General features: G+C 53.5%; 7 protein-coding genes across 7 annotated transcripts; 6 read left to right on the top strand and 1 right to left on the bottom strand.

The window, feature by feature from the left end:
• Positions 1 to 467: 467 nt before the first annotated feature.
• PG997_005107 (uncharacterized protein) lies at positions 468 to 1560 on the top strand (the record flags this gene model as incomplete). The annotated part of the gene is made up of 2 exons (XM_066809422.1): positions 468 to 1061; positions 1216 to 1560. The coding sequence occupies 2 exons, from the start codon at positions 468 to 470 to the stop codon at positions 1558 to 1560; spliced, it is 939 nt and encodes a 312-aa protein (XP_066673040.1).
• Positions 1561 to 1655: 95 nt separating this feature from the next.
• Positions 1656 to 1925, top strand: PG997_005106 (uncharacterized protein; the record flags this gene model as incomplete). The annotated part of the gene is made up of 1 exon (XM_066809421.1): positions 1656 to 1925. The coding sequence occupies one exon, from the start codon at positions 1656 to 1658 to the stop codon at positions 1923 to 1925; it is 270 nt and encodes an 89-aa protein (XP_066673039.1).
• A 932-nt stretch (positions 1926 to 2857) lies between these two features.
• On the top strand, positions 2858 to 4539 carry PG997_005105 (uncharacterized protein; the record flags this gene model as incomplete). The annotated part of the gene is made up of 8 exons (XM_066809420.1): positions 2858 to 3092; positions 3150 to 3237; positions 3299 to 3431; positions 3505 to 3615; positions 3648 to 3799; positions 3858 to 3882; positions 3989 to 4290; positions 4371 to 4539. The coding sequence occupies 8 exons, from the start codon at positions 2858 to 2860 to the stop codon at positions 4537 to 4539; spliced, it is 1215 nt and encodes a 404-aa protein (XP_066673038.1).
• A 575-nt stretch (positions 4540 to 5114) lies between these two features.
• Positions 5115 to 7351, top strand: PG997_005104 (uncharacterized protein; the record flags this gene model as incomplete). The annotated part of the gene is made up of 5 exons (XM_066809419.1): positions 5115 to 5235; positions 5300 to 5669; positions 5738 to 5975; positions 6045 to 6916; positions 6949 to 7351. The coding sequence occupies 5 exons, from the start codon at positions 5115 to 5117 to the stop codon at positions 7349 to 7351; spliced, it is 2004 nt and encodes a 667-aa protein (XP_066673037.1).
• Positions 7352 to 10436: 3085 nt separating this feature from the next.
• Positions 10437 to 10964, top strand: PG997_005103 (uncharacterized protein; the record flags this gene model as incomplete). The annotated part of the gene is made up of 1 exon (XM_066809418.1): positions 10437 to 10964. One exon carries the CDS (start codon positions 10437 to 10439, stop codon positions 10962 to 10964), a length of 528 nt encoding a protein of 175 aa, XP_066673036.1.
• A 954-nt stretch (positions 10965 to 11918) lies between these two features.
• Positions 11919 to 15602, bottom strand: PG997_005102 (DNA polymerase family A; the record flags this gene model as incomplete). The annotated part of the gene is made up of 3 exons (XM_066809417.1): positions 11919 to 13997; positions 14059 to 15228; positions 15288 to 15602. 3 exons carry the CDS (start codon positions 15600 to 15602, stop codon positions 11919 to 11921), a joined length of 3564 nt encoding a protein of 1187 aa, XP_066673035.1.
• A 1692-nt stretch (positions 15603 to 17294) lies between these two features.
• Positions 17295 to 19556, top strand: PG997_005101 (uncharacterized protein; the record flags this gene model as incomplete). Its single annotated transcript, XM_066809416.1, has 2 exons — positions 17295 to 17433; positions 17632 to 19556. The coding sequence occupies 2 exons, from the start codon at positions 17295 to 17297 to the stop codon at positions 19554 to 19556; spliced, it is 2064 nt and encodes a 687-aa protein (XP_066673034.1).
• Positions 19557 to 19804: the final 248 nt, after the last annotated feature.

Genomic DNA, 19804 nt, shown 5'->3' with positions numbered 1-19804 from the left:
ACAGGTACCCAAACCTCACCCAGGCTTCCCCAAACAGACCTGTTAATATTTATTAATAATATTTCGGAATGAACAGTGGTCAAGTGTTGAGAATTTGAATTTGCTTCAAGCGTATCTACAGCCAAAGAACGTCGGTTTGGTATTCAAGCATTTTCAGATATCGGAACTGCAATTTTCGATTAATGATATTCAATCTAGCCTGTTTTCAGATGATTGTCCATTCTTAAGCTTCGGGAGTGTAGGATCGAGCAATGGCGGAACATCGCAGCTGCACGATAATGCAAGTCAGGCAACTTACGTACCTAGCATGCACGCAAGTATGATGTTGGTGGTTGGGACCCCGCTGGAGTCCTTGGGATAGCTAGTATTCCTTCGCGTCAATGTTTCGCATGTTACGGCTTAGCGAGAATATACCAAACAGTTATTCTATCGATTACAAGGACGCATATACGATGGCATTGCCAGACATGACTGTTGTCCGGCCACCGACTTACAGAGGCTCGCGGTATTTTGGCAACCAGCCTCTGGTGGAGGGTCCATCGTTCCTCATGACGATGCCTAATGAGATCCTGCTTCGGTGTGTGGAAATGATCATGGAGGAAGATGAAGACATGAACGACATGACCACCAGTAAGGCTCTGCTAGGTCTCTGTCTCGCGAACAAGAGATTATGTGGCCTGGCCCAGAGATTCCTATATGCGCGAATGGAAATCCACGTCCTTGACATGAAACCGGGACGCCGCCTCAGGAGACAGTCGAAGGAGGTGCTGGAGATCATCAAGCGCCGCGCGCTACGACTCGAGAGGACCTTCCGCTCCAACCCAGCTCTCACCAGCCTCGTCACTTCGCTCACCATCGACCTCGACTGGACCTCCCGGCCCCCTTTCGGCAATGCCATATCTCTGGCCAAGCGTTTCCCAAACATGAGGTGCCTGGAACTCTGCGGAGTGTACAGCGTCACCTCATGGGAACTCATTGATTATGAGAATCAATTCAAAGTCAACGTGGACGACGAAAACTTTAGAATTAGTGAGACGGACGAAGAGCCTCTGTCAACACCGGTAGGCACCTCACATAGGACGTCTCTCGTTTCACTTTTCTGTTTTCTTCTTTTTTTTCTCTCTCTTTTGTCTCCGTCTTCTCAATCAAGCATGAAAGTCCAAAGTAACTCAAAGAAGCTTGAAGTATGATCAAGGAACAGCTTCCTTCACGGAGCTACACATCCGGGCTTTCGAGAAAGGAAACCCGCACACCTTACGGAGCTTCCTGACTTGGCCGGCCCAGTTGGAGGTGTTTACCGTTGATGAGCTGGCTGTGGCAGACTTCAGCTGGGAAATGCTGCTTGATGACCTGCACGCGAACCTATGCGTCTGGAACTACCCACTGTTGTCCAGCGTGCTCCAGCCCAGCAAGAAGACGCTGAGGCACTTAGCCATCGGCCAGATGGGTCGGCAGGATGGGTTCGACGAGTTCGACGTCCACGATTTCGGCGCGTTGGAGACGTTGGCCATCGCCTTCCTGGCATCCCCCGCCCGGCAGACGCGTGCCGGCTCTGGCTGACTCCGACCCTGCGGGTTTTGACCATCGAACTGTGCGCGAAGTACAAGGAACAAAGCTGGATGTATTACAGTATCGAAGATGCCAGAGACTGGGCCATGGAGTTTTCGAACTTGGCCGCTGCGTACAAACGCAGGTGGGAGGAGGGGGAGGGTGATGATCCGGTGGCCTTGTGCAAAGTCGAGCTCGTCCTGGTGGATGAAAAGTACGAATGGGAGTATGAAGACGGCGAACGGCTACACGAGCTGGAAGTCCTGGAAATGGCCAACCAGGCGATTCTGGATGCCGGATTCGGAACCAAGGTGCCAGATATCAGCGCAGCTGAATGGAAAGTAGAACAGCAAAAACCAGAGCATCAGTACTTTTGAGTAGGACAAGAATAAGCACCAGGGCCACGAGTATTGAGCGGTTTGAGAATTCGGCCTGCATCGAGAGATCAGCCTGTCTTCAGCGAAGAACATAAGAAAAGCTTGACGTAAGCTGCCCCCTTCCCTTTTCCATATGACGCAGGATCTTTCCTATGATGCGTGTTGATATTTCACTAATATACTGCTGATATAAGCAGATATGGTTCAAGGGATGTAAGTATGTAGGCAGCTGTATAAAAGGTTACATGGGGCGGAATAGATCAAAACGTTTCCTGCTGACCAATGAATGACAAATCAGGAGACAAGGCCGTCTGCCCGGGTACTCCCCTTCTGCAGCTGCCGGCCGACTTGACCCAATTTGTTCCCCGGCTCCGAGTATGGAGCCTGGCCATGTTCCCCTCGGGGCATAGGGCAAATTGCACTTCTTGGCATACAGCCGAGGATGGAGAAAAGTGGATATGCAGCGGGGGCTATACTACTGCGATGCCGCTCGGCCAGCGATGAACAGGGCACATCGCTGCAGAAAGCACACTGTCGGCACGCTGCAGGCACATGTAGGCCAAGGCAAATGGCCCAGGAACGCGAAGCGAAACTCCACGGGCATCGCTGCATTTTGACGGAGTGCCGGTCAATGCCGCCAATCGCCCAGTTCGTTCCCTGACCTCGTCGGGGTCACGGCCTCATCCCAATGGCGTTCTGCAAGATGTCTGGGGCCTGGCTTGACGTTGTATCCGTATCAAGGATTGCGCACATATTTTGACGGGCGATCAGACTGGGGTAAGCCCGTCACAGGAGTTCGTATAAGAACGCACACCATCATGCCCGGCACGAAGACCAGCTCTACCTCTTCTTCACCACCAGCTACTCGCCATGCTAGCTCCCTTGTTGTGACTACCTAGTCCCCCGGCATCTTCATCCACAACTAACCCAAGATGCGTCCCTTCGCTTATGCCTGCTCTTTGGCCGCCGTGGCCTTCGCGGCCGAGCAGTGGATCAACGAGGTGGACACCGGTCTGACCGACTACCTCTTCAGCACCAACTACACCGAGGGACATCTGCCGCTGCTCAAGGACATGCGTGCGGTGATGGATTTTGACTACGCGGCCCGCCAGTTCCTGGACAACCAGAAGTACTCCTTTTACCGCACAGCGGCCGGCGGCGAGTGGAGTGAGTTGCACCGGCTTGTTGTACCATACATATGAGTCTGACCCGTACTACAACCAGGTTACCGGAACAACCTGGATGTGTGGAAGAAGGTCATGCTTCGCCCGCGCCATCTGCATGATGTCTCCAAGTTGAACGAGACTCTGCCGTGAGTATTTGTTCCCCGTGTGACCATCTCCAAGGCCTTGGGCCATTCTGACAATAGACAGAGTGACATTCATGGGCTATAACTTCAGCGCTCCTATCTTCATTGCTCCGGCTGCCCGCGGTGGCTACGCCAACCCCGAGAGAGCCGAGCTGAACTTTGTCGACGCCGCGGCCAAGGAGAACATCTTGTACACAGTCCGTGATACCTGATTCTCGCATTGCTAAAACCACCGAAGATACCAGAAGCTGACATATCCTGCGTCGACAGGCTGCCCTATACGCCAGCAAGACTATCGAGGAACTGGCAGCCCAGAAACACAACGAAACTATGAACGGACCGCAAGTCATGTTCCAGCAGGCATGTCTTTCCCTCCTAAACGTCTACGCGAAGTTCCCGTCCTCATCTAACAGCACGTCCAGATCTACACCAACGTCAACCTCTCAGTGACGTGGGATGCCATGAAGCGTGCCGAGGCTGCCGGTGCCAAGGCCTTTGTCTGGACCATTGACGCACCTGGTGACTCGACCCGACACCGTGCTGCCCGCTATGACACCACGAATGCGTAGGTCCTATTTCGAGCTCACTGGCCAATTCGGTGGTTTGGCTAACTTCATGCACAGCAACGCTGTCACTTCGGCTCTGACCGTAAGATCCTCTCGCTCTCGCGCCCCTATCAATCGGCCCCTTGGATACCCTTCTTGTTGTTTTTTTGATGTGAAGTAATCCGAACAACAACTAATTATACCTACAGTGGGATCTCTACGACGAAATCAAATCTCGCACCTCTCTCCCCGTCATCCCCAAGGGAATCGTGACGGTCGAAGATGCGCTGTTGGCTGTCGAGAAGGGTGCGCCCGCCATCTACCTGTCCAACCACGGCGGCCGCCAGGTCGAGTACTCGCCCTCTCCGCTCGAGGTCGCCTACGAGATCTACCGCAACGCGCCGCAGGTTTTCCAGCAGGTCGAGGTCATGGCCGACAGCGGCGTGCGGTACGGCACGGACGTGGTCAAGCTGTTGGCGCTGGGGGTGAAGATGGTGGGGTTGGGGAGACCGTGAGTTATGATCGATGCATCCCTTGCCCGTGCTGGGTGACGATGGACGAGCAAAAGCTAATTGACTTGGAAATAAACAGCTTCATGTACGCTAACTGCTACGGCACCGAGGGCGTCGAGAAGCTCATTCAGATCCTCAAGACGGAGATTGTGCACGACGCGGCCCAGGCCGGTGTTACGGACTTGAAGAAGGTCCCCCGAAACTTAGTACGTTTACCGACACAATTTGACACCGTGTTGAAGTACTAACTGACTGGCTTTATGGATTAATGCTCGCCCTCTGGAGAACAATGTGTTCCTCATGGACCAGTAGTTCTACTGCATGAAAAACAGTTGTCTCTTCTCAGGAGTCATTGACCTACCTTTATAGCAGATATCATCAGCAGTTGCACAGTATAGCAACTCATTACCACCATCTTCCAGCCCAATGGTTCCCTTCTTTTTCATTTTTTCGTCGGATTGCGTCATGTTGGACGCTGCTGTAGACTTACGTATTTGTTACCTCACAAGTTATCTATAATGATGCCACAGCAAAGTAAGACTGGGTAACATGAACCTAGAATCTGCATGTCCGACAAGCCGGAAAGCCGAGCGAGCCTGGGAAGAGAATACCACGCGACAGGATAATACTCATTGACGGATAACAAGCGCCGGTAGTATAGCATGACTGCGCTGTGTCTCGTCATGGAGGCACAAAAGGGTGGAGCCCATAAAGAGCAGAAGGTTCTTGGCGTCGAGGGCTTCTAGTATGTAATGTGCAGCACTCAACCCGTTTGGCCTTTCTGCCAAGTCGAGGCGAGCCTCCGTTTTCCCCTCTCGCCACGATGGTTACCTTCCTGTCCTCCTTTGCAACCCTTCTCCTGGTCACTGCTGGCCAAGCAACAGCGCCATCTCCGAAGAGCCTGAACTCGGATATCGCTATCAATATTCACAATGATCTGCAAGGTACCGAGAATTACCCTTATGATTGTTAGGTGCCCTCTTTACTAACCTATTTCTCTGAATGAAGGAGCTGGGAGCCCAGCGGCAGACTCTGGAGTCATTATACTAGGAGCGCGTCCGTTGAAAGAGGCCAAGAGTGCTTGCAAGGCTTTGGGAGAGAAGCTGTGGTCACCTAAGCACAGGACCGCCGGCATACAGCCCAACCTCGAATACCTGAAGTTCGCTGGTAGAGACAAGGAGGTTCCGAAGCACTGGATTGCGTCCAACGAGTCAGACGCTCGTGCCATCAATGTCGATGGTGAAGTCTCCGCGTCAGACTCTGCTTCCAAATTACCAGTCCTCTGCACACAGACTGCCCCCTTCTCCAGTGAGACCCACCAAGACACCAGCGGCAGGTGGCATGTGACAGTTCACTCCAACAATGAGGTGCTTACTGGGTAAGCAGCAAGCATATTTCCATGTTTTACCATATAGACCGCATCATAGTGTCTTACCGACAGAACAGCTTTCGAGACCGGTACAGTTTCCGCTTCCTTGGTATCCGCTATGCGCCGAAGCCGAAACGCTTCACCCACTCGACTCCCCACATCGGGAAAGGGGGCAAGGTTTCTGCTCTCGAGTACGGATCGCAGTGCGTCCAGGGAAATCTGGGTTCGGAGGACTGCTTGTTTCTGAACATCTGGACAAGCTTCTTACCGAAGTCCAGACCTGAGTCCTTGAAATCCGGCCTAAGACCTGTCATGGTAAGCGGCATATACCAATCAGGGCGGGTAACAGCGTCATTGAGTATCTGCTTACTCACAATCACCTAGTTCTGGATCCACGGCGGGGCGCTTGCTGGTGGGACAGCCAATGAAGCTATATTTGATGGTGGTAATCTGGCCTCGAGGGGCGACGTGGTCGTCGTGGCGATCAATTACAGGCTGGGGACCCTGGGATTCTTGGCCCTCGATGACGGTAAGACCAAGGGGAACTTTGGGCTCGCAGACCAAGTCACAGCCCTTGACTGGGTGAGGGCGAACATCAGAGACTTTGGTGGCGACCCGGACAGGATCACTCTATTCGGCCAGTCGGCGGGAGCTGGGAGCGTCCGGGCACTAATAGCATCGCCAAAGGCCGTGGGCAAGTTCGCAGGAGCTATTCCCCTGTCCAGCCCAGGAGGTATTAGTAACGGCACATCCTTCTCCAAGTATTGGACAATTGACCAGGAAATGAAGGACGTGGGCAACGATATCCTGAGAGCCACCCACTGTACACACGCCGCTTCTCGGGTTGATTGCTTGCGTGAGGTACCGGTGAGGACACTGGCAAACCTTGGCCCGGTGGCGCGGTACCTTGTGGTAGATGGTACTTATTTGACATCGGACAGGCTGCAACTCAAAGGACCTCCCCTTCCGGTGAGGCTCATGATGGGAATTGTCCGCGACGAGGGAGCTTCTTTCATACACTACCCGTGGTCCACAAAGAAGTCTGCATATCTCGAGTCCTTGGGGTTCCCGATTCCCCCGTCTCACCTCTTCTCCATCCCCGACATGGCGGACAAGAAGCTCGCGCTCTTCAACATGACCTCCCGGCTCGCCACCGACGGCATCTTCCGCTGCAACGACCAAGCCATCGTCTACGCCGGCCTGCAGAACGATCGCTTCGCGGTCCCCGAGGTGTACTTCTACGAGTTCAACCGCACGTACCAGGCCCGCGGCGGGCCGAAGGGGGCAGGCACGACGTCTGCGCGCCGCCCGCGACGCCGGCGCACCCGCACGGGGACCCGGATCGGGAGTACTGGAAGTGCCACTCGGGGGAGCTCGACTACGTCTTCGGTAACCTGGCGCGCCAGGGCCTGCCGCTGCGGGACGAGCACGACCTGCCGTTTGAGCAGTTCGTGCTGGACTCGTTCGCCGCGTTCGCGCGGACGCATGACCCGAACCCGGATCTGGGGTTCCTCCGGGCGCGCGGGTACGCGCACACGATCAGGCAGATGCAGATGGCGGGACGGTGGGCTCCGGCGACGAAGGGGGCCATGACGACGCGGACGCTGCAATGGCCGAGCCATCAGCGACCATTCGGGGAGTTGCCGCAGTGTGAGTCTTTGGGTCTGGGGCTGGACTACTACACACACTGAGGTCTCGCCAGTGGCGGGATGTAGCAATGTTGGAGTACGAGCAGGGGACGACGACATCTGTCATTTAGGTACATTTATTAGCAATAATTCACGAATGTACTCAATTGCAAAATTGATTGAAAGAGATTGACCCAACCAATGAATTTTACCGTTCCTTTTGTAAGGTTCTGGGAGCTGCAAGAATTCTGAAGAAGCTGTAGGCAGGGCAACAAGCTTCTGGTCGCCCTCCCCCCTATTCCACCTGAAGCCCCAATCTTTTGGCCAGCTTTAGGGACTCGATTTGACTTGCAGCACGCTGTCGCAGCTACCAAGCTCTTGCAAAATCGACTTTTTGATGCCAGAGTGAATCCCTAATCGAGAGACCTGGCATTTATTTGCGGAGTTGTTTTGTTTACATTTCGCGCGTCCATCTTTCTCCTGGCATCTTCCTCTTCACCCACCCTCGTTTGCGCTCGCTCGCTTGGCCTTTTATTTTGACCATTGCCTTGCAGATTGGCATTTCGTTCGTTTAGTTTCTCATTCAAAACGCCTCACGGATGCGTTTTTTGAGGTGTTGATATTTTGACTGGTACGTTTGTTTACTTTGCAAGTACATACCTGTTCTCATCCATTCTTCACTCACCCCTTCCCCTTCGCGATGCTCTGCCAAATCACGCCCAAAAATATGAATCACTAACGACGGCTTAGGATCAGCAAGCAACAACCTGCGGACACTTGACGGATTATTGCTTTTCATTACTTGAGGCTCGCTTGTACTCACCGTAAGTAAACACTTTTACATTTCGCAGAAATAGCCATATTCTGGTACTTCCACTCCGCCTATTTTTATGTTCCCCGCCATGATTTCAACGGTCAAAAGAAATAAACAAAAAAACAACCCGCACCATGTCGACCACCACACATATATATTCTCCAGCCCTGGTGGCGCGTGGAGACCACGCTGACGTCGGTGCTCACAGGACCTACACGCCCACACCTACAGACTCCCCTACGGACTCTCTTACACAGTTCAGTACAAGGCCTACTCAGACTACAGAAAGCGTTGTGACTCTCTCTCGGCCATCGACAACAATATTCGCACCATCCTCTTCTGCTACACCCCCATCCTCATCACCTACAATGTCCGACACCGGTGCGGCGGCGGATCCCGCTGCCAACACCGACGGCATCGACACTTGAAACTGGTTCTTGCCGTACTTCTCCCGCTCCTCTGCATAGCTTTAGGCGCGTGTGCGTTCCTCTGCTACCGTCAACGTAAGAATCGCGTCAAGAAGGCCGACGTCGAGCAGGTGGGCACCATGCTACAGGATTTGAAGTCCAGTCAAGCCGAGGTGGATGCAATGAAGGGCGAGCTTCAGAATGGACTGGAGCGCGTGAAGGAAATGGAGACGATAGCAAGCAAGAGAGATTCACTCTGGTGTAAGTTACAAGCCCCCATAACCAATTACTTCTGCGCAGCACATGGGATCGATCTCCAAGTTGATGGCGACCACGATTCATTACGATCCATTCGAAAAGTTTACTCCATCGCCTTCAGGACCTCCTCATATTCCGATTTCTATTTCTTTCATACACATGCACTGACTGACTTTGTACCGCAGCAAGAGACGGCGCAAATGCAGAGCTCAACCCACCCCAGCCAAGCCTGCACTTTCCACCCGCCCTGAGAGGTATGATGCGAAGTGGAAGTCCCAACGACCCTATTACTCCAACTCCTATTGGGTTCCGCAGCTTTTCCCCTGTTGAACCGCGACCTCTCTCGGGAAATACTTTGCAGGGTACACTACCTCGTGCTGCCCTTGGATTGCAGCATACACAGTACTCACGTGGGCGAGCGGCATCCCACCAGTCCGTTGAGTCGGGCGAAACATCAGTATCGTACAAACCGCCCAGTACGATCCATGAGGAGTCGACAGGCCTTGACGCTTCGCCTTTCGATACGCCCGGCAAGAAATCCACGGATCAAATCGCAGTCGTAGTACACGAAGAGAACCCCAGCGAACGCGGCGAGAGAAGCTTGACAAGGAGGGTCTCTATGAAGGCCAAGGCCCTCATGCGTCGAAACTCGGTGTTGTCTCTTCGTCCGGACCTGTCACCTATGCGTGCAAATCCCTCTCATCCCGACTTGGTTCCTCAGCCACTGGCCGTTACCAAGCGCAACTCTGTCCGCGAAACCTCTGCTGAGGCCAATAGCCTGAGTTCACGATATGGCATCGACAAGACGAGATTGCGCCGCTCGGCCAGCAACCCACCGGTAAACCGCAGCCATCTCAGTGACAGCGAATCGGCCACTCCCACAATTTTGGCGGACAGAACCACTTCCACTACCCCCGTTGAAGAGAGTACAGGTAAGTCCTCATATGATGATTCCTTCCCCTCGCCCTTTGAACTGCGGAAGTATACCAACACGTCTACGTACGCAGTCCAGACATCGTTCCTTTCCAACACCACCAACCCCTGTCCAAGCCCCCAAATCTTGCCGCCTCCTGTCGTCTTGATGCCCCCTGCCACACAATCCGAGAACGGGACAGCGGCGACAGACAGCCCCTCGCGCTCAGAATCCCCCTTCCGGCGTTCAGACTCACGTTCCCGAACCAGCGAAGACTCGAGGCCCTTTTGGTTGTCCGAGATGGAGTGGCGGTCGTTTCACTGACTCTTACATTCTTTCTTTTCCCTGTACATAGGTATCCCAACGCCGCCTTCAACGGTCGAGACTTCGTCAGCCCTCCAAGAGCGCCGCGATGGAGGAAACAGCAACAACTTTCGCCCGGCTAAGCATACAGAAAGCAAGAAAAACAAAAAACAGTCGCAGCTTATTAGCACTACCTTGCCTGTATCAGGAGATGCTAGCAAGAGCAAGGAAAAAGTCGCAACGGTGACTCGCAACACCCCAACACCGCCGCCCTCTGGTCCCCCTCCCGCTGGCTCACCACCGAAACGACCGCTCCCCGTGCTTCCCTCACGCATCCCCATCTCGGCTTCACACCGGCGCTCTCTCGAAGCCGGCTACAAGATCGGAAGCAAGCCTCACTTGCCCGTCGCGTCGGGTGCCATGGGTGCGAGGAAGCGATCTTCTCTGTCCAGCATGCGCTTTTCCCCATCGCCTTCGAAACGGCGCTCTCAGTTCTTACTCGGAGTTTCTTCCTTCTCTTCGCCGATCCGTGGTGGCCGCGCCGGCATACTCTCTTCTTCTGCCAACCCTTCTACTCCCAGTCAGCAACGCCTGCCGCCCAGTTACGCCAGCTCGCAGTGCTTGCCCAGCGTAGACACCATGGAGTCTCTCGAATCCGCGTCTACATCGTCTGCGAGTGTTGATGACTCCTATTCCGCCGACCACAAGGACAGTGAGAACATAAAGGCTCAGCAGGAGCAACAGTCGAAGTTGGTAAACCAAGAAGAGAAGAATATCAAGATGCAACAGCAGCAGACGTTTGCAACGCCATATAACTCCACCAATACCCGGGGAAGGCCCAACGGAAACCGCGGACATGCGCGCCTGCTGAGCGAACTCAGCGCTACACTGCGCCTGGTGCACGAGGAAGAAGATGCCGTGGCCGAACAGGCTACCGCCAGTGCTTCCTCTACTCGTACTGCTGCTGGGGTCTCATCTTAATTTCTTGTCGACGGGACGGGACATGATGGCGATGACTTCTTCATAATCGTTTTCCTTCATTGTACTTTTTCATTTCCTGTTTCGGTTCGGAGTTCACGTCAAATAAGGAAGGAAAGAGTGTTGGTTTTTCATTGGGGGCGTGTTCTTTCCCCCTATTCACCTCTTCTACCTCTTGTCAGACACGCAAACACTTTGGTTGGTTTGCTGTTTCTGATATATGACGACAGCTACTGGCTGACTTGTGGCGTTTTCCACTCTCTGGGCTGCTCTTTTGTTCAATCCAGCATTTGGCGTTGGCGGTCAAGGGGCAATTGGCTACTGCTTTTGGCAAGGCTTTTTGCATTGTGGATTGCACTTGGAGTGTCAGTTGACATTGAAGGCGAAAAGGGGGGATTTCGGGATTTTGTTGGTCATTCATTCTGGGTGTGAGGTATAGGTCAAAATGTCGAAGGTACGGGGAGAAGACAAAGATCTGATGTTGATGAAGGATTACGATTCACGAAAGACTACGAAGACAGACGCAAAGCGTCACAAGGGCAATAATCATGAGTGTGATACGCACCTCATCCTTGCAAGATAGCCCAATTGTACATACACAGACTCTAATTCATTGTAAATAACCTGATTTATGTTCCATCATCCCCTTGATTTTTGTTTTGTCCACGGATTGACGTATACATCATCATACATACAACAAAAGCGTCTGTCCAGTATCCAAACCTGTAGAAAAACGAAACCATGCCACCTGACGCCAGCACACGATAGCCTGCCTTCCGTCCCTCACCCCTAGCCCCTTCCACTCCCGGTATCCCAGCAATGCCCCACGCTAACTATGCAGATTGGGTTACAGTTACAGTACAAACATAAGAAACAAAAAAGTTGAGAAGTGATGCTCCCAGGAGATGTGTCGAGGATATCAATGATATCGTTGCGACACAAACGTCGTGTTTACATTCACGGCCAGGAAGACTTGGATGGCGAGGTCTTGGGCGGCATCGGCTCCCAATCGCCCCACTGGGCATTGGTGCTCCCCTGGTACTTCTGCTTACTGAACTTGGGCGTCTCGAATGGCTGGTAGAAATGCGGCATCATCTTGGTCTGGCTGCTGCACGGGACCAGCTTCCTTGGACCCCTCTTGCGCGGCTGGTCAGTACCACTTCCACCTACTAAGCCACCTCCGCTACTGCTGCTGCCAGTGCCGCCGATACCCGACACTGCTGCCTTGTACTCTTCTCTCTGCTCGCGCAAGATCTCGCGCAGCTCGGCGTCGTCGCTGGTGATCTGGGCCCGGAGGAAGTACTTCAGGTCGACGGCTTGCTTATTTAGGGTCTCCATAACGGGGATGCGGGGCGTGTACTCGATGCCGTCGAGGTTCGGCGCGTTCCGGGCCGGCACGATGGCCGGGTCCAGGAACGCTTCGGGGCCCTTAGCCAAGAGCTGCATGATGTCGATGCTCTCGCCATGGGGGATCGGGGTTGAGTGGCTCGGGGTGATGCAGTCCATGTCAACCTCCTTTCGCAGGACGTTGTCGATGTCCACAGCCGAGAAATACGCGCACGATTGTGGTAGGTCGTTGATGCCCACTTGCTGTGCGAACATGGCCCGGGTCCAGAGATTGGCGACTTGCAGAGCCATGGCGGCGCGGTACTTGTCCTCGTTCTTGACGAGGTAGCGGATCTCGTCGTGGACGGTGATGGAGAGTCGCGCGTCGATATTGAAGCGCCGCGTCAGGTAGTCCATACTGACGACCAGCAGGTGCAAGTAGTCGACTCCACTGGACTGGATGGCCCAGTTGATGCGGCTGGTCAGATATCCTCCCTTGTTGATGTAGCGTCCCATCAGGGCCTCGGTGATTCCAGCGCCCAAGACGGGAGTTCGTGGCCGCTCCTGCTCTGCAAATTCCTCCAGCTTGTTGAAGACGAACGACTCGGTTCCGCCGCGCCAGAAGGGACGTTTGCTTAGCGGTTTGCGGTTTGTTTTGGTGCCCTTGGTCTCCGCGTAGAGTTTGCTAGTGATGTCGAGTGTCTCCTGCTCCGACAGACTTGGGTTAAACTGCCGAAGAAGGGTTCCAGCAAATTTGAGTCCAGCACCATAGATACGTCCGTAGTTGAAGACCTTTGCGGCATTTCTTGTTATACCCAGGATGCCCGCTGTTCGTGAATGCAGGTCTGTGCCAGCAGCCTTGGTACCTTCGAGTGTCATGAACCCAATGGCGTTGCCGCCATGGAGCTTGAAGATGGCATCCCCGATGACACTAGCAATCCACAGCTCCTCCGAATCGACGTCTGCTCCGACAAAGCAGTACCCGGGCGGAGCTCTTACCATTGCTTTCAGTTCAGAACCAACGCGGTTTTTCTTCGCGTTGCTGGCAGTCAACCATGTGTTCTCGACCGCTCTCCGTGTGATGGTGCCCATCGGAATCACCTGCGGAAGGATATACCCTGGCCTGTTGTGTCCCCCATCACTACTTCCCATCTCCGGGACTGGTGGCTTTTCATCCTCATACACTACCATTTGCGACATAATTCGGTCTCTGGCACTAATCCAATAGGAGCACGATGCATTCATCTCTAGAGCTTCCTTGGCATAGGCGTATTCGGATGAAAGCGTTCCGTTGTCGAAGTATACCAGGTAACTCTTTGCTAGGGGGTTCGTACAGCGCGAGTTAGGGCCGTCCTTGTGAGGTAGCTTGATGTAGATTGCTTCCCTGTCCTCTTGCAAGGCCTCAACCGACTCGTCTGACATATCGCAGCGAACCAACTGCGTCGTGCTGTATTTTTCGGCATCTGATGTTGGAACTCGGAATGTCCACCCGTATTTGTCAGACCAAACAAGAGGATACCCATCCCAAGCTAATCGTAACAGAAGAGGTGCTACCCGTGTTCGCACCGTTAGGGCAATGGCATCTTTAATCGCGGCTTTTTCTTTTGCGGCCTTTTCTTCTGCCGCTTTTTCTTCCGCCGCCTTTTGTGCTGCCGCTGCTTCTTCTGCCGTTGCTTCGGCTGTGGCTTCTCCGGCTGTGGCTTCTCCGGCCTTTTCTTCTCCAGTCTCTTCTACTATGACTTTTGGTGCTTTTGGAAAGAGAGCCTTGTACCACTTGGGCATGCCAGGCATTTTTTTGCCGAGAATCGGGTCTTGGTGGATCATTCTTCTTCTTGCCCTTGACCATTCTGATTTCTTGCCCTGACCAGTCCAGTTGCTTCAACCAAGGATCGTTGCCCCATTGCTCAGCGTCGTCCTTGATCTCGAGCGCCTTCTCCGTCAATCCTATTAATCGATCTTGAATTGCATCCGAGAGCTTCTTATACGTGGTTTCGGCATTGTGAAGATAGGCGTCCCACGACTGGTCAACAGGCAACATGACTGTAGCCAAATGCCTCAGGGCCGCGAAACTGACAGGATGTGGGCAGGTTTCCAAGAAGTTGGGAAACACGACCTTGTAAACGCGATGTGTGACCTTCACGTCGGCTGCGCAGTAAGTGAGCAGGTCATCCAGCTTTGCCACGACACCGTTGCGGTCGAGCACACTAAATTCGTCGCGAATCGCCTTATCCAACGTGACATCCAAGTGAAAATGGGCAACATCCCTTAGGGAGTTGACCGAGCTTCTTTCAACCCACAACTCCTCCTCTTCGTCCCCATAATCACCATTGGCCACGAATCTTGCCACCTCAACACTATCCGTGCCATTGGCTATCTTCTCACGCAGTTCCCTGTTCTTTTTGTGTTTCATCCAAGTCGGTCGCTGCTGTGAACACATGCCATTAACCGCAACATGAAGAGACATCGTATCCAGGAAGGAGTTTCTGCTCTGCTTCAAGTCGTACTCTTCCAATATCCGTGCGCGGTCGTATCCTATATTATGCCCAACTATGATGCGCTCCTTTGTCGGATCCCCTAGGGGGATCAAGTGTTTGTCTGATTCTGACTCGCCCAGCAACCAGGGTGACAGCCAGGCATACCAGGCCGTGGGACTCGCAGCGCATGCCATGACAGCGAAGGCGCTTTCCTTCCACAACACTTCCGTGTCAAAACACAACATGGTCTCGTCGGGGAATTCGACCTTTTCCGTTTCGCCGTTGGAATAGTATTTTGTCCAGCCACTCTGGTGCACCCAGTTTCTCGGCGGCGTCGGTACATTTTCTTGAGCGAATTGCTTCGCGTGTGTCAGGAAAGGCTCGGCGCTGTCTACGCCCAGCTTGTGAAAGTGTTCGTCGAGTGTCTTTCCCTGGAGAGGAGGCAAGTCGAAGGCGATTGGGGGTTGCTGTCGGTGTTCTTTCCCAGTAAATTGTGCCGGCGCAGATGGTCCCTCGATAGCTTTACCAACTCTTCCGGCGGCGGCTTGCTGCCTTCAGTAAACACCTGGTCGTAGATATGTTCACTTAGGTGCTGCACGTCAATCTCGTTGAAGCGGGCTTTGGACGGGATGGCAAGCGTCGCAGGTTGTATTTGGTCATGCGCATCATTGGAGGGTCGTTGCGCAGTGGCGGCGGCTGTCGACTGCCACCTTTGAAGAATCGGCCGCGACACTAATTGCGACTGCCGCGGACGGTGGCACTGGGCTCTATGCCGAGCAAGGCGCACGAAACTCGCAGTCGCAGATGCGCCCCGTACATGGCTCCGTGCAGGATTCAGCATGGCTACCGTGAAGCAAAAAACATGGCGGCCGATGCCGGTTTGACTGTTACTCTGGAGTCCAGAATGTTGGCGCGGAGAATCAGTCGAGGGGGACGTGGACTAGAGTTTTTGGCGAAAGCATCAATGTATGACGAGGTTGATAACAATAGGTAGTCTAATGGCAAGCACCAGGGACTACTGCTGCTGCTGCTGCTGCTACTACTACTACGGCACGCACAGCATCGCAGTCGCATTTTCCCTGTCGGTTTTTTTCTACCTAGAGTGAGGGACCGTCGCTGCTTTTACCCCACTTCGCTGGAAATATGGGGGCATTGAAGCTGAAATACAAGCTAAGCGTTTCGGGGTAAGCGCCGATACCACTGATCCATTGATCAATTGACCAATTTGACATTCACTTATAAGAGTGAAATCCCCAATTCTACTCTACATAGTCAGTTCCGATAGTAATACATATTCTTGGCTGGGACTCTATGGGCATTGTGCATCTGTATTGGACGGACTGTCAACTTCGTCCAGCCACTATCTGCTGCAAGTTCGGGCTGCGGCGGCAGTTTGTTGAGAGCAATATGCTGCAACGGAGATGGTGCCTGTTTCCTCTTAATGCAAGAACGCTGCTTTAGATATCACTGTCCTTGGGTAATCGACATGCCGTTTATCAAATCAGGCATTATCTATCAAGATTAATATCATGCCAATGGCACTGAGGGATCTCTTAATTCGTGCAGTATATATGGCATGAATGTCATGATAAGGTGGGTTAAACGCTCTCGTCATTCAGGGGGTACATTAAGGAATGCTCTACCTTGCCAGCTTCTCGCAAATAGGTCATTCCCTCCGCATATGCTACACGCCGGCGGTTTGAAGTCTCCATCAAGCCGTGATGCAGGTGCAGAGATGTAAAGATAGGCGATGTGAAGTAGGGGGCAGCAGAACAGCTTACATTACCAGGCTGAGCTGGATGGCGTTGCCACAGCCCCCAAATATCCTCACATCTACATAAATTGCGACGGTCGGCGGCAGTAATTGTCCACGATGAATAGTTTGCCCTATGATTGCCTTCCAATGGACCCGCTGAGTATCACGGTCTCAGTGGCCGGCCTGCTAACGGCAGCGGCGAAGATCAATAGTTTGCTAGACGCTATCGCATCTGCGAAAAATGCTCTACATACGATTCGACATGTTGAGCTTACGTTCCGGTCCCTGCGTCGCTACTTGTGGCAGTTCGAACTGGCTGTATGCGGCGCAGGAGCCAATTTGCCTTGACGACTGGAGGTCATTGTCCCTCTGGCAGCTACCATGTTGAAATATCAAGTAATCAAAGGAGGTTCAAAGTGTCAAGTGTATCTTTCCATTTTGAAGACCTTGAGGAGTGTGGGCAGTGGGGGGTCGTTCGAGGAAGAAGCGGGGTGCCTGTGCCCTGTGCCTGTGCCTGTGCACCCGAGGCAAGGGTCCTTATCCTCTTTAACCTACAGGGGCACGACAAGACGCGGCTGCGGCTGCGGCGCCAGGTACGCGAATCTAGAATCCATCCAGCCCGTTTCGAGAAACACTAACAAACGGACCGTCGCTGAGCGTCACACATGTAGCTCATCTCCATTCTCGTCTTGCTTACCATGTCTTCTAGCCCCATTCCCGACTTAGAGGAGGAGGATCAAGTTGTTATTTTGGGTTCGCCCGTACAGCCGCCGCACAATGATGTCTCACAGCATCACCCAAGGTCTGGCCAGCGGCCGGCTCAACATAATCAGACGTTCTATACCCCGGCTACGTCAGGCCCTTTGGCCTCCGTCTGGCCACCCATTCCAGCACCTGTACTGGATTCATGCCAAGGGTATGGAGAATGTTCTTTCTTACCTCTGCATCCAATGCAGTTCCCACAGTCTCCAGTCGGGCAAGACTTGACTGGTCACCATCAACTCCCTACGCACGCGCAAGCACTAACGCCCGCCACCGTCAAAGCTTCACGCAAAACCAAAAGGAACGCGCCGTCGCCGTCTACCCCTAAGAAGGCGGCTAGATGTTGCTCCAGGTTCTGCTCCATCAGGCTTCCGCCATGACCAACCCGAGGCACTGCTTCCTGCGGAGGCATCAACTAGCGCTGCTACAACTTCTGCAGAGTATAAGTCCGGTCGCCGCGACACGAAAAAGCCCGTGTACATTTCACCATCAGCAGCATTGCTCAGAGCGAAACAGACCGGAGCCGGATTTCAAGAACGTGTTAGGTCTCGTTCTTTGTCGCCTGAGCCGCTGCCGCCACCATCTTCTGCAGAGAATAAGTCCGGCAGCCGCGACACGAAGGGAACTGGGTTTCCACAATCATCAAGCCCGCCCAGGGCGCCGACACAGGGCGAAATTCAGGGCCCTTCTGCACCCCAGTCTCCTTCAAAGGAGCCGCCGCCGCCACCGCCGGCAACTACCGAGCCGGCCCTTTGTCCTGAGCAGGCCGCTTTGGTCGATCTCATCTGCTCTGGACGCAATGTCTTCTACACAGGATCTGCTGGGTGCGGAAAATCGACAGTTCTAAGGGCATTCACCAAACGTTTAAGGGACATGGGCAAGAAGGTCCATATTCTCGCTCCAACTGGTCGTGCTGCATTGCAGGTCAACGGAACTACCACATGGACATACGCAGGGTGGACCCCAGATTCCCATAAGAGACCCCTACATGAACTCCAGGACAGGGCGCATGGCAAGTTAGTGTGGAAGAGATTTGACGCAACAGATGTGATTGTCATTGACGAGATCAGTATGGTCGAAAACCTGCATTTTGAAAGGTTAAATCAAATAATGAAGCACGCACTATTTGATCCGAAATTGGATGTGCAGAAGGCTTTTGGGGGCGTTCAAATTGTGGTAACCGGTGACTTCTGCCAACTGCCACCAGTCCGACCATTTCAACACTGCATGGAATGTGGGAAAGAGCTCATCGAAGGCTATCACCGCGGCGAACCGTCCTACTCTTGCCCAAACCCTCGCCATCCGGTGTGGCGCGATGAGGACAAGTGGGCGTTCGCAAGCGACGCGTGGGATGAATGCAACTTTGTCCATGTCAACTTGAAAACAATTCATCGTCAGAACGATCTCAAATTCATCCGGATTCTGAACAAATGTCGAATCGGCGAGGCACTTACTGAGAGCGAGAAGCGGATCTTGATGGACCACCCCTTCAATGTGCACCACGCGACCAAACTCTTCGCCACCCGTGATGAGGTTGCACGGGTGAATCGGCAGCACTTCGAAAAGCTTAAGAGCGAGAAGTATACCTACTGGGCACGCGATACGTTTGAGTGGCAGCAGAAGATTCATCCAACCCTGGGCTGGAAAGCCAGGCGCAAAGCGGTTGGGCCCAAGGGTGAGGAACCCCTTCAGGCTTTGGATGATCACCGGTTTGATCAATACGTTGAGCTCAAGAAGGGGATGTTAGTGGTGCTGCTTACCAACCTCAGCTTGTCTGATGGGCTCTGCAACGGCAGCCAGGGCATCGTCTGCGGTTTCAAGTCGTACGACAAAGACAAGCTGCACAATTATCCTGGCGAACGCGCCGTATTTAAGCAACGTGAGGTAAAGTCCTACATCGAGGGCCCCGGCGCCGGACAACCAGTGTGGCCCGTCGTCAAGTTCCACAACGGCGTCACACGTGTCATCCATGCCGACTGCTCCATAAACGAATTGGGAGACGACGGGCCATACTCGCTACTGTCGCGGACGCAGATTCCCCTGGCGCCCGCGTGGGCCATGACAATCCACAAGAGCCAGAGCCTAACTCTGGAGCGCGTCATCGTTGATCTGTCGAAGACGTTCGAGGTTGGCCAGGTCTACGTGGCGCTATCCCGAGCTACTGGACTCGAGGGGCTTAAGGTCGAAGGAGACGTTGCTGGCCTGGAGACGGGACTGGGCGGGAATAAGAGGGTCCAGGAGTTCCTGAGAGGTCAATTTGGCTCCTTGAATGAATGAGTGAGCTGACTGCTTTTGCATGCAACTGAAGATATGATACCCCACGGTTTATAGAAGCCGAGTACGGATAAAGGGACGTCTGGGGTCATTGTGTGTTGGAATAATTGTCAGGGTACTTTAGAGAATCAATACGCCAGCAATCTGCCAACAGTTCATTACATTCCACACGCATTCTTCTTTCAGATGAATGTTTTAACGCGGGAGGTCCCCTTCTCATCGGCCACAACTATGGAGGAGAGTGTGCGGAT

This window comes from Apiospora hydei, assembly GCF_038363865.1.
Source record: "Apiospora hydei strain CBS 114990 chromosome Unknown utg000004l_segment0_segment0, whole genome shotgun sequence".
Lineage (NCBI taxonomy): Eukaryota > Fungi > Ascomycota > Sordariomycetes > Amphisphaeriales > Apiosporaceae > Apiospora > Apiospora hydei.
The sequence above is the reverse complement of the archived record's forward strand: the minus strand, read 5'-3'. Positions and strand labels throughout refer to the sequence as shown.